The sequence below is a fragment of the Anabrus simplex genome, chromosome 2 (assembly GCF_040414725.1).
Source record: "Anabrus simplex isolate iqAnaSimp1 chromosome 2, ASM4041472v1, whole genome shotgun sequence".
Taxonomy (NCBI): Eukaryota; Metazoa; Arthropoda; class Insecta; order Orthoptera; family Tettigoniidae; genus Anabrus; species Anabrus simplex.
Window position 1 is genome coordinate 4609311 of NC_090266.1, and position 17446 is coordinate 4626756.

Sequence of the window (17446 nt, forward strand, 5' to 3'; positions counted from 1 at the left end):
AGTGTTCGTGTTTTTGTTCCCATTTCAAGCGATTGTTTACTCTGAGAAGTTCCTGAATAGATGAGACGGTTTCGGTATATCCGGGACACTGGTCCGCAAATATTGACAAAGTACAAGATATTGCCGTATGTGCTTCACAAGTCAAGGTATAGGAAAATTTTGCATTGTGGCTATTTTCATTTGGTTTGGATTTATTCCAGCGCTATCATTAACATGGCCCAAGAACAGTACATTCCTTTGGCATACATGTGACTTCTCTAAGTTCACCTTGAAGTTTTCTTTGTTAGGTCTTCTAGCAGTAGGTCCACTCTTCTTAGGTGTTTATCTAAGGTGTTTGTGCTAATTAATATGCCATCAATATACCTGATAGTGAAGTCTTTGACCTCCTAGCTTAGGTTCTTTTCTAAGGCACGTATGAGATCCGAACTCGATGCCCTTAATCCGAACGGAAGCGATTGAGAATATTATGTCTGATTATCCAACATGAAGAATGTTAACTTGCTCGTTACGGTGTCCAAAACGATGTGGTGGAACGACGAAGTCAAATCCACAGTGCTAAAATATTCTGTCACCAAACTTCTTTAAAATATTTTTAATAGCGGGAGTCTGCTCTTATTCGGGCACTAATCTACTATTAAGGGACTGGCGTCCAGGCAGACGTGAATCGAACTATTGGCCCTTGGAACCGTAAATATGGGATTTGAAAACGGAGTAGCTGATTTCGAAATAATGCCATTTAGTTCCATTTCTTCTATGATTTCTCTGACCTTTGGGAAAAATTCGTCTCTAACAAGTTCCGTAGCCTCTCTTTATCTTGGTCTCTAATTTTGGCCAAAGGTACCTTTTCTGGCATTTACATTCCGAATCATACTTTGTCCTTTACTTCTTCTAATTTAGACAACATGATATCGAATTCCTCAATAATTTCTTCATGTTTTTCTAGTCACTCCAATGAAGTCACGTCCACCTGCTGCGGTTAACCAAATCCTTTCTTCGGGGTCGTAGCCAGCATTTACATTTCATGTCGGTCTTGCCCGATGTTCACGGAGGAAATATGCTCCCAAAATTAAGTTACATTCCATTTTTGGATGTCCTACAAACGGGTGAGATATAGTAGAATTACCAATTTAAATATCTTGGAGAAGTGCCCATTACACATGGTTGTCTTATCTGGGACGATCCCTCTAAACATAAGCTTCGAAATGGGTATAGACGAGATTCGAACCTTGGTCTTTAGTTCCGAAAGTAGTGCTTGTGGGGCTGCACTAATACCCGCACTGGTATCAACAAGCGTACGCACCTTTACACGTACATAAATCACTCTAAATTCCTGAACCTAATAACCCAGATGTCTACTGTCACCACTGCCCATCCTCCTTCCATGACGTCACCTTTAGGTTTTATTCTATCTCCTTTAGTCGTCATCAAAGTTTTATACAGCATGCGGCATTTATTTTGTACTCTGGCGCTTGAGGGTTTAAATTACGTCCCTAACTCTTGTTGACGTGTTGCTGGTATTCTTGGCTCCTTCACATCTCGGTTCTGTCTCAATTGCTTATTTCCATTGCTGTTGGTTGCTACGTTTCCGCTCAACTCTATAAGATACTGGCGATATTCTCCATTCCTCTCTGCCTCTGGTGGTGAATAATCATTTCCCTGTCGCGTAGGGTTCCGAGCTCTGCCATTCGTCCATCGTGGGTATGGCTTTCGTGTCTCGTTCCTGGCCTCGTATCTGTGCCGCTACGGCCTACCAGATAATCATTTATTATAACCGACGGACGTCCATCTCTTCTCACCCTCCCGCTTCCGTATTGGCTTCGGTTACTCCAATATTGCGGTCTCTGGTGCCCTATTCATTCCTCAATGGCCTTTGCGTCCGAATTTTGGATAGCTCGGTTTTCCCTCCAGTATTTCTTGCGCTTATAATACAATATATACGCACGTTTTATATTTCCTCGTCCAACTCTACAAGTCTTCTTTGTGTCAACTGGTTTCCAATCACCAACTGATCTAGCTTAGCGTCCGTGTGCTCTCCTAAGCCTGTTAACTGTCACTTCGTACAGGCTTCTAAACCTATTACTTGTTCCTTCGTGCGGGTTTACAGCCCAACCAATAGTCCCTTTGTGCGGGTTTCTATCCCTACCATTTGTTCCTTGTGTTTCCTACAACTTCTTATCACTGTCTACCATGGCCTTCAATGGTATGAATTTCTTCCGCATGACGGACCCTTGGTTGATCCTGTGCAGCAGTCTGGTCCAACTGTCGCAGTATTGCCTCACCTTCAACGGCTGTGCTATGAGGTTTCGCAGTATTTCGACAGGAAATTGTTTTGACATCGTCGCGATTTTTCGTTCTCTGGCGGCGGGTGATTCAATTCCCGTAATTTAATTACTTACATAGTAAAAAAAACTCTGAGAAACGAGTTGGTAATGTTGCTGCCTATCGGCGAGGGTATAATTCTAATTTCAAACAGTGTTGAATGGACAGGTCCCAGTATTTCTTAAGAAATGCCTGTTTAAATTCATGATAAGTTTGGAACGTAAACTTAAATATCTTGATTTATGAGCTTCATTTCCGTCTTGACAGATTACACATGTACATATAGGTTGGAAATCTTTTCTTATATATACGTATACTTAAATGCTGTCATCCATTATGATACAGAACCTCCCAGGAAGTTTTCTACCGTACGGAGACGTTCCTGTTTAAGGAAGCGACAATCATCCATGTACTCCTCAATCTCTCTCAGAAATGACCAGGGTGTGATTTCCCTACTCGCTGACAATTTCTTGGACTTATCCTCCACAGATCTAATGAGATTGTAAATTGTCGACCTACGTACTCCTGATATCTGTCTGTTAGAGAGCTCGCCCACTAGTACTGCCACACTCAAATCATTCTTTCTCTTCTGCTTTATTGAGTCGTACACTTAGCTTGCGTTTCATACTTTGTTCGCCTCCATATAAGCCTATCTGCTCCAATTGTTCTGCTACCTTCCCTAACTAAACCTGTCTATCTGTGATTTATTCTCGATTCTGAATGTCAGACCAGCGATTTTCGCTTTTGTTTTATCTTCGATCCGCTCCGTTTTGTCCGCCACCTTGACGGTGAAATTTCCTGGTTGAGATTCCACCTTCTTTTCCAATAGCGCTAAATTCGACCTGTTGTTATCTACTCCTTCAACACCTCCTATAAAGTTATTAGCAAACGCTTCGAACTTTCTCACAGTCTCGATTTGTTATCATTCGTCGTGTCTTCCAACGCTTACACTGATCCCATTATAGCGACAATTTGATCCTGAGTTTCATTCTGGACTGTAGTCAATTGCTTCTTTAAATCATACGCGCTCGTAATACTATATTTACCCCTTTATTCCCGGTAGGCTCAGCTGGAGAGCGAAAGTCCCAGGCGTGAATAGTTCGCTGTCCGGCTTTACTTGCTTTTGAAAGGCAGGAAAGATACAAGGACTGACGACAATCATAAAGACAGCAATCACAACAACAGGATTGACATTTATTTAAAAACTAGCACTCAATAACAAATAACAAAATTTTACAATCAAGCCTTGATGGCATTTTACTCAAAATTCTTCTCTGCGAGTTGCCCGAGATATAACACCATCGATCTTCAACCCTTTCTAAGCTGAATTCCTCAACTGGAAAGTATGATAAATTGTTATTAGTCTTCATATGGCTTAAATAAGGAAAATAAATTAGGTTGACAGAATCTCCTCTTAATAATGGTGAAATTATTTACACGTTTCATGAAAATTAAATTTCTATGAGCCTTAATGGCTCTATGACGATCCTAAGCCATTTTAGGCTATCCTAGATTATCACGTGCTTTCGTGATAACATCTACCCTCAAACATTTTACATTCTCTAAATAGATTACTTAATTTTGGCGTCATTGACTTCACAAAAGTCTCTCAGAAATATTATAACACAGTCCACCATCTCGTGGATAAGTTTCATTTACATTATCTCTCTATCTAGTATGAGTTCTACTGAACAATGCCTCGAAAATTTTTATTATAAAAACTTTAATTAAAGCACGTCTATTGCAGACTTATTATAGTTATGTTGCATTCTCACAATTATTATTTCCAGGAAACTCTTTCAATAATTCACTAAATAACACGTGATATTAGTTAATTTTCATTATCTGACGGCTTAAAGATGAGATTTACAATCATTACAAATATGGGAAACTTAGCCCTCACTAATGAAACAACACACACTTATTCGTTTGTCTGGTGCCTTAATGTTGCCTCAACGTAAATTTTAAATAAAAATCGCTAAAGGTGTAAGTTTACGTAAATTAAATCATCCTAAACATCGCTAACTATAACCTGGGCCCAGCATGGTGAACACGTTCGCAGGTCAGAACCACAAATCAATAAATCACACAACAATATAAATCACTAAAACATTCACTCCACATTCACACAAGAGACACACGAATATTATTTACATATATTGCAAGCGGATTCTGAAATTTGAATATAAATTTTTATTTTTATTATTATTATCGGCTCATGGAATCTTAAGATGACGGTATCGGTGAAATATCTACCCACGACTCTCACAGAAATGTGATAAAATACGGGTGATCACTTATTCAGAGATAATACGTATCTCACAACATTGGTCACAAAAATATCAGCGGTTTAATATTTAGAAGAATTGTCGACTACAAACACGCACATAATACAGGTCAAACATTAACACTTCATCAGTCACGATAAAATTATTATTACATTCAATCCTACACACACCATTTAACACGTGATCCAACATTTGCAGAAGTCATGGTTCACCAAACACATACTTCCCAAATAAATTCAATTATTGATCCGTCGTGACTCTGCCGTATTCCGGGCTCAAATTCTACTTAATTGAGCACATATCAACATTTCACAATAAGAACAAGTAACATTTAAACTCATGACCCTTAATCTTTTTTTAACAGGAGCTATGATTTTATGAATGAATCAGGTGATACTATCACGCGTCAAATCCAACGAAATACGTGAGATGAACTTTACACTAAAATTCAACACATTAAATATACATTAAATATGAAGTAAATCTGTCCCACAATATGTCAACATCTGAAAATACTCTGAAAATAATTATTATTTATCGGCGGGGACAATGAATTTTAAATAGTACACTAAACTCTTGGTTGAGACATTTAGAGCCATATTAGAAGACACACACAGTCTAACTATTCTTATAGAATCCAATCAATCATACACTCTCAACTGAACAAGTCTATCATTACTCATGTGAAAGAAGAACGGAAATATCATCCAAATGAACAAATCTAATAGAAATACTACCACTAATAAATAAGTATTATTTGTACAAAGATGAACAGAAAAAGCATTATAAATTGGTACTTAAGTGTCTGGTGGAGGTAGATCTCCGTCAATGTTCTGGAACTGCTCGTTCACATGTTGCTGGTAATCTGCTCCAGTCGCTATCACGCCATGTTAGATGTTGCCTCCATTTTAATTCTTCATGATTACAACCAAGTCCAGATAAGGTTTCTCCTTCCTGGCGAAGTTCAATGAACACGTTGCGGTCCTCTTCTCTCTTGGTGAGGTGAAAGCAGAAACAAACACAACATTTTAGTCTGTGTTCCACACACAACCACGTTGAATTTATTGAAGAACAGTACGTAACGTAGCCCTCGAAAATCTGCTTTTCTCGTCGAATACTATAACGTCGGAGGGTATCACAGTATAAGAGTATAAGATTATAAGAGAGCGTATATAAGCGTTTCCCAGGGGGGTCACCATATCCTCTCATAATCGGACGTCGTTCTTATACCTGATGGGGTACTACAATTCTAGATATTACATTCTCCAGAATATTCCACACGCGCTGCACATTTCCTTGGCCTTGAAAGTTTCCAGTTAGGTCTCATGGTACAGCTGACTGGTCGATTGAAAAATCAATCCTTCTCCCCCGGCTGATAAAAACCGGTTCCATGCATGCGAACACGACTTCGTAAGACTGAACTGAAATATATCACCCTTAATAAAGGAATGATAGCCTCTTATTTTTACACACAATAAAACATTCGTTGTAGACCAAATTTGAAGGGGACATCATCTCCCTTGGTAGGAAATGATTTAGTTGGTAAATTAAATCCTAAGCACACAGAATATAACATATGAATGTTCCCTGAAAATTTGTATTTCACATACGTGGAGTCACACTATTCTTCTATTGCATCAGAAGAGCATTCTCTGCACGTAGCCTACTATTGTCCGCCTCAAGAGCAGCACGTAATAAACGAAGTTGTCCCAGTAAGGTGGCCTGTAGTTCTTGGCATTCCATGCATATTTCTCCCGGCATATTCACCTGCGTTGCTACCTGATGGTGAGTTGGATCTTAATTTTCGTCCCTCGATGCATCTTCTTCTTCGGTAATGACGTTGATTCGAATAGCTCTTGTCTGTCTTGGAAAATAATAAATCCCAAATTAGCGGCATTATGTGTGCCTTCATAAGTTTTATCCAAACTTTGATTTTTACATGCGTTGTTCCCAAAGACTTCGATAACTGTATAAGGCCCAACGAAAAATGGTGGAAATTTTGCGTAGAACATGCTGGTAGGTTGTCATATAGCTGGTTTCTTCAGTAAGACGTATTCATGCAATCTCAATGGTCGATGAAATTTCTTGTCCTTGACTCTCCGCTCTCGTCTCTCAGCGTGCTCCTGTAGTGACTTAGCAGCTTTCTCGATATTCTCATTCAAGTTGGGTTTAAGTGTACCTGGACATTGAATGATATTGTCCCATGGTCTTATATGATATCTGTCGAAATGAAGGACAGGAGGAATTTTAGATGTGGCCTCATGAATGGTATCATTTAAACATTCCATCACAAGAGGCAGGGCATCTATGAACATCCAGTGTGTTCGTCCACAAAATATACGATGAAATTTAGCCAGCTCTTGAATTATTCTCGCAGCTGGATTACTGGGCGGGTGTCGTACAGAACTTAACACATGGTTAAACTCTAACTGAACCATGGCTTGTTGAAATTCGACAGAAGTAAATTGAGATCCATGGTCTGTTAATAAGGCTTCAGGTTTACCCAAGTTATGAATAATATTACGAGTAATTATTGGTAGTACTGATTTAGAATTAGCCTATGGATGTGGTACAAGGTGACATAATTCGATAACACGTCAATCATAACAATAATATGACGACCAAAATATGGCTTCCTATTGAGATAACTAAAAATAAAATTCGGGAAACTCAGTCGTGAATAATTAGGAGTGTTTCGCCCAGAGTGCGGCATGGACTCATCAGTTGGTTACCGCACCATTTTCAAGACATGCTGGCCCATACACATTCTTCAATCTCGGATGGACATCCACTGTTGTTTATACTGGGGCAGCCAAGAACAGCACATCATCACGTTGGTCTTATTTTTGCGCATTTGGAAATAACGTCACCATAGTTCAACCCGCATGACACGACTACCACATTCATCCGTGCCTTACATGCATCAAATGTCATTTATCTTGCTCAAAATCCGTATTCCTTTTGTTTATAGCGTGGAGATCCTGGTAGACCTGAACAACAAGTGCTAATGAGGGCTCTCAGAGACTTCAACATTCCGAAGATAGTCTCCGACGACGTTCATGTTTTCATGGGACTAATAGGGGATTTATTTCCTTCCCTTGATGTTCCAAGAAAGCAAGATCTGGAGTTCGAAAAAGTAGTGAAAGAAGCAGCTATTGATTTTGATCTACTTGCTGAAGATAATTTTGTCTTGAAGGTGAGTTAAATCATGAACGGTAAGTTGAATATGGTTTACAATACGAGAATATTAGTTTTCATACCTAGATCCGAACCTCTGTTCTATTGGGAGAAATATTTGAATAATTCAAAATGAAATGCTTGAAAATCTTAGAGAAGAACGTAAAAATTTCAATTTAAAGTAAAGTCCCATTCCAAGTGCGGACTACGAATTATAGCATATTGATCCCACATTTTTAAAGTGGAGTAATGAAGCAGTATACTGAAATTTAAGGAGAGGGAGGTGTATTTTTAACTTCATTAATACTCCGGACGGTGAAATATCTTGAATCTAACATTTGCCCCTTTTGATAGATAGAATCATTTTGGTCAACTCAGGGGGAATCTTTTACAACTGCCTAGGAGGAGAGCTAATGAAAAAGATAATGCTTCGTTAAATACTTAAAAATTCCTTCCCTGAGAATATAAAATTGTTCCAGAAATTATTTCATGACAACTTGAATCATCTGTAATGCCTAAAGCAATTTCCTAATTAATAAATCATGAATAAATCAATATTTCGAATTTTCAAATCGGCAAACTACATTTGTAGCCCATTCAACAATTGGTTCAATTTTGTGGCATGTGAACTAACTGAAGGGTAGTACATGGAAGCATTGACCTTATTCAGAAAGGCCATGATAACATCCAAGGATCATTTATCCTGTACGAGATGCGCAGTTTTTTATGGGGCTGAGGAAAAATTAATACATTAACTCGGCCTTCCGCTCAACTAGTGAATCTAGGAATCATGCAAATTTTCAGCTACTGGTTTGCTTCTAGTGAAGTGAGGATTGTTACCAAGTATCAAAAGCCTGATATTCGAGAACTGAGGCAAGGACTGTCATGCAGGATGGGTGCTATAATCTATTCATATAGACCTAACTAGAGAGCTGCCTCAAAGGCTCAAAACTTGTAACTTATGACCTATTTGATTTATCAGCATGATATTAGGAAACTGAAGCAAGGGATTCTATGCGAGATGGCGGCTATGCTCTATTTTTATAGACCTAACTAGAGAGCTGCCTCAGGGGCTCATAACTCGTAACTTACTAGCCTAACATTCGGGAAATGAGGCAAGGGATACTGTGCAGGATGGCTGCTGTACTGTATTCTCATGGACCCAAATCAGAGGCTTGCAACTTGTATTAGACTAACTTTAAGCTGGGCTGTCGCTCAACCTTCTAACCAGCTGCCCTAGCACAGGAGATAGTGGCGATAGATGGGTTCTATGGCACCAATTTGGAGAGAGTTCTGCTAGGGATTTTCGCCTATTGGCCTAATGTGGGGGTTTCATCATACTAACATCAGTCTAGCGCAGGGACTCTTGCGTATACATAGGCTCTGATGGGAATAACCCGGTGGAGGGCTGCACTAGAGCCCTCACAGGGAGAGTCGAGTACTGGCTAAACCTCGGTAAGACGAGATTACAACCCTCGCTGTGGTGTTAACAGCGGTTTCTCCCGGTTTGTTTGTACCCTGCATACAGTACATCCAAGTTTTGAGCGGCTATCTTTCCTCGAGAGCCCTAGTGCAGCCTCCACCGGGTTATTCCAATCAGAGCTCATGTATGCGCAAGGGCCCCTGCGCTAGAGTGATGTTAGGAAGGGCATCCGGTTAGGAGGACGAAAACCCCAGTAGTATAACTGGAGAGTTCCGCGGCCTCCACCTCCACCGGCCCTCCGCAGAGGCCTCCTCCTTCCCCGGGAAATTTGAATTTAGACGGGAGATTTGAATTTTGGCGCGAGTTTTGAATTTGTAAATAAAGCCACGTGCTCTTTGACAGCTGTCGTCCGCCACCTTTAAACAACAACGCATTGCTAACCTCGCTGCTGCCATCTTGACGGGGCTAAACCTTAGTGCTGCCATCTCTACGGCACTAAACCTCACGGGCGGGACATTTGAATCTTACAGCGAGATTTGAATTTGTAAACAAAGCCACGTACTTTTTTGACAGCCCCGTGCTTTCCTGACAGCTGCCATCCGCCATCTTGCATCGCTAAACTCAGTACCGCTATCTTGACGGGGCTAAACATTACTGTTGCTACCTCATGCATGGGGTAGCGGGCAATTTGAAAAATTCCACTTGCTCTTGTTTGTAAACAAAGCCACGTGCTTTTTGACAAACACGTGCTTTTTTGACAGGTGTCATCTGCCATCTTCACCGCTAATCTCAGTGCCGCCATCTTGACGGGGCTAAATCTTAAAGATACAAACTTAGGCACGTGGTGGCAAAACGGAAGTGACTTAGCAAAAATAAATCCCGGTTTTGTTACGGCAGAAAGGGCATCCGGTCGTAAAATAGGTTATCGCTATTTAAAATCCCGGTCCCTGTTAAGACTAGAATCGAATACAACACAACATGTGCTTAGAGCATGTCGGGGGATACCTTTGATCTAAGAAGATCAGATCCCAAAAGAAGTGATAAAAACATAGAATCCAACACTGTACTTGATGTAGATAACTTCTACATGTGTTTAGAGTATTGACTGATGTGCTCAGAACACTAAATAAGTGATTAAGACTAGAATAGAACACTGTACTCGATACAACATGTGTTTAGAACATGTTAGCGGATACCATTTTCCTAAGAAGATTAGATTGAAACATAACAAGACTAGAATCGAACACTGTACTCGATGTCGTTAACTCCAACATGTGATCAGAACATTGATTGGTGTGTTCAGAACACTAAATAAGCGATCAAAACTAGAATAGAACACGATACACGATATAACATATCTGCGGATACCTTTGATCTAAGAGAAAAATAATAAGACTAGAATTATAAACAGCTTTTCCTCTACCTGCTCTGTCAAGACATAGCACTCTCAAATATACAACGCGATCTTATGCACAAGGCAGTGCGATGCATGTTTAGATTTGAACACATACTGCTGTTCAAAACGTATTACAACTAGAATCGCATACTACAGTTTGATGTTGTATAACACTGCATGGCAAGACTAGAATCAAACGCTGTTTAGGGAAAAAGACCCTTCTCAACATACTTACTGAGCTGCTCTTTCTCCTCCCCTGTCAAGGCATATCTCTATCGAACAAGCATTGCAAGAACAAGAGTGTGCACGTGCTGCAGTAATAACACCATTGTGCATGTTTATACTTGACCACATACTGCTGTTCAAAACATATTATAACTAGAATCGCATACTATAGCTCCATCTTGTAGAACGCTGCATTGCAAGACTAGAATCAAACATTTTCAGAAAAAAATTCTCTTCTCAACATACTTTCTGAGCTGGACGATAACATACTTACGAATATGCTGAACACATTCTTTCATGAGATACTTACTCTTCTTCTTCGAGTACTTAAGAGGATGGAGCGGGAGGAGGAGGAAGTAGAACTTAATAAAAAAAAGAATATGCCAATTCCACATTTTTTATTTACATCTTGTATGAACAAGTTTTATCTTGAACCACTTTACCGTAGTGATGTTTGCGTACTTCTCCCTTCTCGACGTAAATTGTGTATGTACATGTTTTATCTTACAATTAATAATGCAATTCTGCTAATTTTTATATGTACAGCTTTAAACATGAATCATTTGCTGTACTACGCTCTTAGTGTACCTCACCCTTCTTACAATCTTTATACAATATGTACAGTAATTGTGATGTAAGACAGCTTAGCGTATATATTACAAAGTACACACCTCTAGCATAATAGCATAATATTCACACACACACACACACACACACACACACACACACACACACACACACACACACACAAATCTGCTTTATGTAAAGTAGTAACTATCAATACAACAATGCCCCCAGGCTAGAGTGTTGGTAGAATTTGGAATGACAAACCGTTTGCAATCATCATTATTAAGGGCTACCTTAATAATTAAATGAGTGTACAACTGGTGCTTCTTGCTTCTAATGACAGACATTTGCTTATGTAAAATAGGTTGATTACTATTAATACAATTTTAATAATTTTCTAAACTTAGCTGATTCTGAACTACATTTTTTTAATTCCTTTCAATTTCTTTATTTGTAGTTGATTTAAGAGCATTATGCAATATGATTTGGATTTAGTACCTACAAATGAATCGATAATATTTCGAGCACATTCGTCTTTCATCATTCCTAGAACTTTTTTGTTTACTAGTGATAGATTATAATAATTATATTCGGGATAGTTACTAGTATCAAAACTACCTAAGTCTGGCTTTATATCATTGCAATAGTCATCAGTTTAGATTTGTTAAATAAACGAATCGGTATCTGTGTATGGCAATTGCGCATTATGAGCGTAATTCATCATATAATCGTAATGGAATTCATACATCAGTGTTTTAGCTAATTCAAGTACAGCAAAGCCAACGTAGGTAGTTGTGTCGTAATTAACTTTAACACGATTCATCTGTATAATAACTAAATTCTCATGAATGATAGTACAGCTATGTAAATTCGGTTTACGTATTAAATAGTTAGCACCATACCTTTGCTTAATAATTTCCCAGTTTGTAATCAATTTTACATTAACGCGTTAGTCAACATTTTCCATAGTCTTACCAAGCACACACTTATTCATGAGCTTGTAGAAATATTTCTCAAACTCGTTAACTGCACTTGTTCTTAAGTCATTGTTGAGCTCGATAGATGGTTTTAGCCACGGTGACTGATTAAATTCTAGTATGCGATGAATTTTTGTTAACTTCAAACCATGCAGCAAACACTGTTTTAAATTCCGATAATGAATGACATATTTAGATTTTTCACACAAATTAGCGATTAACGATAAGCAGAACGGTAAGTCATTATGAGAAATGTGTCTTTAGGATACTCAATGATGTACACTTCATTACCTTCATCGTCTAGGGTGTGCAGTTGTAAATAGTCAATCTCGCACTGCGGTAGCCAGCGGAAGTCATTTAATGGTAGATGCTGGCTCATTACCCACCCATTCTGGTTGTTAGCATCAAGATATACAATATACAGAGATTCCTGACTAGAGTCAAACTCGGCACGTACTTATTATTTGCCTTAGAATACCGAAAACTACATTGACTTAGACCACCTCGAATATACGTTTTTATAAAGTGCACCATATCGATATCTTTTAGCAGTTCCAAATTACTTGCGTGTATTTTAACATGGCATCCCAACTTAACCCAGGTGCTGTAAAATACTGACATGGATCAAGGCTGTAGGTTTTCTTGCAAACACAGCGAAATATTTCGAAAATATCAGCTAACAAAAGTACATCCGTCTTTAAATATAAGTCAGAGTATTCGCCTAGCATTTGAATATGGAGCTGCTGCCAGATACGTTGTGCATGTAAATAGTCATCATCACTAATATCAGCTGAATTCAGCGTGCTGTAAAATGATTGTTTTTCTGGTAAGGCGCGTTCTCCGAGCCGATATAAGCAGTCAAGATTTTCATAACAGAAGACACTCTTACGCCGAATTAAATTAAACTGCTCTTCGTCAGGAAGAAACACGTCGAATTTCTGTAAATTGTTCTAGCTGCAAATTACTGAATAGTTTATCAAGGCTACTCACCATAAAGCGAAACGAGTCAAGAAATCTCAATTTTATAGTATACTTCTCATCTACTTTTACGCACTTTGTAAAAGTAATGTGCCGCTCTTCGTTCTAAGGTATTATATCTGTTTTTCATCTGAAGCTCCAAATTGTGAAATAATAAAATGCGAGTCGTAACCAGATAAGTTATGAAAAATTACAGGAATAAAATTTGGAACTCTGTACTTAAGACTACAGCTATTATGAGCAGGGCATCGGTACAAGCCAGTTAAATTGGTCATGATCGACAACTTCAGGGTCATTTTCAGAAGATTCGCCAGCAAAATATACTACATTTTGTAGCACGTTCATGTTCTTGTAACTGAATTTCGGTAACCGGTTTCATAGGAATGTTAGTATTTAGAATACTACATCACCTTCAAGTCTTTCTAAAAATACTTTAGCAGCATTAGGTTCTCGATACAGCTCTGACTTGTTAAGCGTGCTATCATAACTACACTTGATATAATACGCGAAGGTGTCTGGGACATGTATGTATGTAGTACTAGTAAAAGAGTTGTCCGAATTAGTCGTGCATGTGCTAAATATTTTGAGGATGGATTCAATGTCTGCGTAGATGACGAATGGCACCAACATCTGCTTGTTATAATTCGAAATGTTTGAAACATTTTAACCTGTAGTAGGTAACTCTGTACATACATGATTGCAGTCATTCTTAGAATGGTTTGTTAACTGATCTTCACTTCTAAAATACTGCAAGCATTCGTCGCATAGCGACTTTTTACCATCACGTTTTGACAACTGACTACCAACAAGTCTACTTAAAGTTTTAATCCAAAAATTACTATTTTCACTGTTTTCGATATAGAGTAAGTTAACATGAGTACTCTTCTTATTACATGTATAATACAAAGAACCTACTACAGATTTTTGTCTACCCCATACACATTAATGCTAAAATTATTTAGTTGTTCAAAGCGCTTAATGTCCTTTAACTGCACAGAAAATTCTATACCACCTAAATTTACTTGTGTTGAATAGTGTGGATACGATGACATTCTATTCGCTACATTCGATTTTGCAGGATTTAAAGCCGACGCAACAGCCAATGCAAAACACGCCTCGTCATAGTTTTGGATGTTTACAACAGCTTCTTTTCGCTGAATCCATGTCGGCAGTTCGATGTACGAAGATCCTCGCAAGGGATTGTGCTTATTGATGTTAACTTCTAGATACAAAATTTCAACTAAAGCCAACCCTCATTCTTTTTCATGGAATCCCTCGCACTTCGTTGAAAAAATTTTTGGGATATCACTAAAATAGTTGACTCACTTACTACAAAATTCTTGGTATTAAATGATTTAATTTTAGTTATTTCACTTTCATCTGTGCTCTTAATATACAACGCAAATATTCGAAATTAACTTTATATAAATTATGATCAGACAAAGTTTTGTCAAGAAGCTGTTATACATCCGGTTGAACGCAATCTTAAAATTTTTCGGTGATTTAAAACTTCTGACTAGTATGAATTCTGCAACTAAAAATCCTACCTTAAATGCAGTATTAATTTCTTCGATGTTTGTATTACTAGCACTTCTACAAGCATTGCCTAGTATAGCTCAACATTAGGGAAATACCCCCCACAAACTTCACATAAAGCAGATGTTTTGCTACGATATTTTGTTTTAATATGACGTGCAAGGCTATCCCGTCTTGTGAACGTAGCCTTACACTGCTCGCAGGGGAGCATAGTACGGTTGTAGTCGCAAGCAGATACCTGACGATGTTTATTTTAATGTGACGTGCAAGGTCATCCGGTCTTGTGAACGTAGCCTTACACTGCTCGCAGGGGAACATAGTGTCCTCTCTCTGCTAACAGTAGAATAAAGTGTTTAAGTAAACAGTGTATGCAACAAATTATGAAATGAAAACATCCATTTTTCAATAGAGATTAGATAAAAGAGTAAGCGTTACGTATAGTTGTAATGTTCGCAAGAAATCAAGCTTCAACCTATAGAGGTCAGATATTGTCGCGAGTTTAAAGTTAGAAAGAGCAAACAGAAAGATGAATGTTCCATACCTAACATAGTAGAAGCACTCTTGCGGATAACGATGGATGAGGGTGTTGCTGCCGTTGTCAAAAATATGTTAACTCAATGTCCTTCTCTCGATTCGCAAGGTTAAAAACTAGAAAAAACGAAAATTCAGTTAATAACGGTTATATGCAGTAACTAGCATAAGGTTTGATGAGAACAACCATTTATTAATAGAGATTAGACAAAAGTTGCGATGTTTAGTAGAAACCAAGTTTCAACATATAGAGGTCAGCAATTGCCGCGAGTTTGAAGATACAAGATTAAATGTAAAAATAACGGAGTCAAACACAGTTGTAAAGTTCGGAAGAAACCAAGTTTTTAATTATAGAGGTTAGACATTATTATACGTTTAAAGTTAAAAAGAAAACTGAGAGATGAATGTTCCATGCCTAACAAAGTAGAAGCACTCTTGCAGATAACGTTCGATAAGGGTGTTGCTGCCGTTGTTAAAAATATGGTAACTCAATATCCTTCTCTCGAGTCGCAAGGTTAAAAACTAGAAAAAAACAAAATTCAAGTAATAACGGTTATATACAGTAACAAGCGTGAGGTTTGAAGAGAACAACTATTTATCAATAGAGATTAGATAAAAGTTGCAATGTTAAGAAAAAGTCAAGTTTCAACCTATAGAGGTCAGATATTGTTGCGAGTTTAAAGTTACAAGATTAACCTCTTCCTTGTCTATGCCTCCTAATCTTCCCATCCTACTACAAGCTGATGTGGCTACCTGGGTGGGGTACTGGCCCTACTCCCCAGTTTATTTACGACCCAACGTTTTACGCTCCTTTTGAAGATTACAACTAATTATCAATAGAGATATTACTGCCTAAGTGTAGCACAGTGATGAAAGGAATGATCACAAAGGTTAGTTAGATTATCAACAGAACTGCTTAGCACTAACCAACAGTTTAGGCTTACATATGTTGAAGGCTGCAAACTGAAGAATGGTTACTGGAATAATGTTAACAGCAGACGGTGATTTTCTAAAGCAAAGAAAAAAGAAATCGTAATAATAATAATAATAATCATAATAATAATAATAATAATAAACATAATGTTACCTTTTGTTTTACTACTAGACGGTGGACGACGATAATCGTGAATCAAAGTACAGGAATTGAGTAAATTTGTCATATGCACACATATTTTGCACACACACACACACACATACACACACACACACGGGAACTGCAAACTGGCGTGCGTTTCACACAGACTACATCTGGTGGACTGAGACTTGTTACTAGGTGGCGATGCAATCTGCATACATCTGCACTACAGTTGTAACAAAAGTTTCTAAGCAGTCGGGAAAAACACAGGGCTTCATAGTAAGCAGAAGACCAAAGCCCTTCCTCCTTCCCGTGTTAGAATCCCAAGATAAACTGTTAACAAGGAGCGACTATAAGTTAACAACAACGCGCCGTTAAGAAAGGAGGTATCGTCTGCGGTATCCCCTACTGGATCGAACCTGCTAGAGACGCCTAGGTGCTGGAAATTAGTCCCTCAATAGTTCTTCCGGGCCTCTTTACACTGAGCCACAGGATCGAGCCTAAAGACACCGAAGTGCCGAAATTTAGACCTTCAAAAGTTCTACCAAGCACCTTCAGACTGAGACACAGGAGCGAACCTAGAGACGCTAAGTTTCCGGAATTTTGTCCCTCAAGAGTTCTGCCGTGCACGACTAGATTGAGCTAGGATCGAACTCAGAAACGGTAAGGTGCTGGAATTTAGTTCCTCAGAAGTTCTTCCGAGCACTACCGAACTGAGCTAGGTTCGAACCTGGAGACGCCGATGTGCTAGAACTTTGTTCCTCAGGAGTTCCACTGAGTTCCACATTCTAACTGAGCCAGGATCGAACCTGGAGACGCTGAGGTGCTATAATTTACTCCCTTAGAAGTTCTGATATGCACGACCAGACTAAGCCACAGGATCGAACTTAGAGTCACAGAAGTGCCTGAATTTAGTCCCTCAAAACTTCTACCAAGCATCTTCAGACTGAGCTA

At 38.6% G+C, this 17446-nt stretch overlaps 1 protein-coding gene across 1 annotated transcript in view; it reads left to right on the forward strand.

The window, feature by feature from the left end:
* LOC136863901 (dynein beta chain, ciliary-like) overlaps positions 1 to 17446 on the forward strand; it is a 5220903-nt gene that overhangs the window by 2357268 nt on the left and 2846189 nt on the right. The window contains exon 40 of the mRNA XM_068226514.1: positions 7579 to 7803. Coding sequence (XP_068082615.1) covers positions 7579 to 7803 — 225 coding nt within the window. The remainder of the gene's footprint in view (positions 1 to 7578; positions 7804 to 17446) is intronic.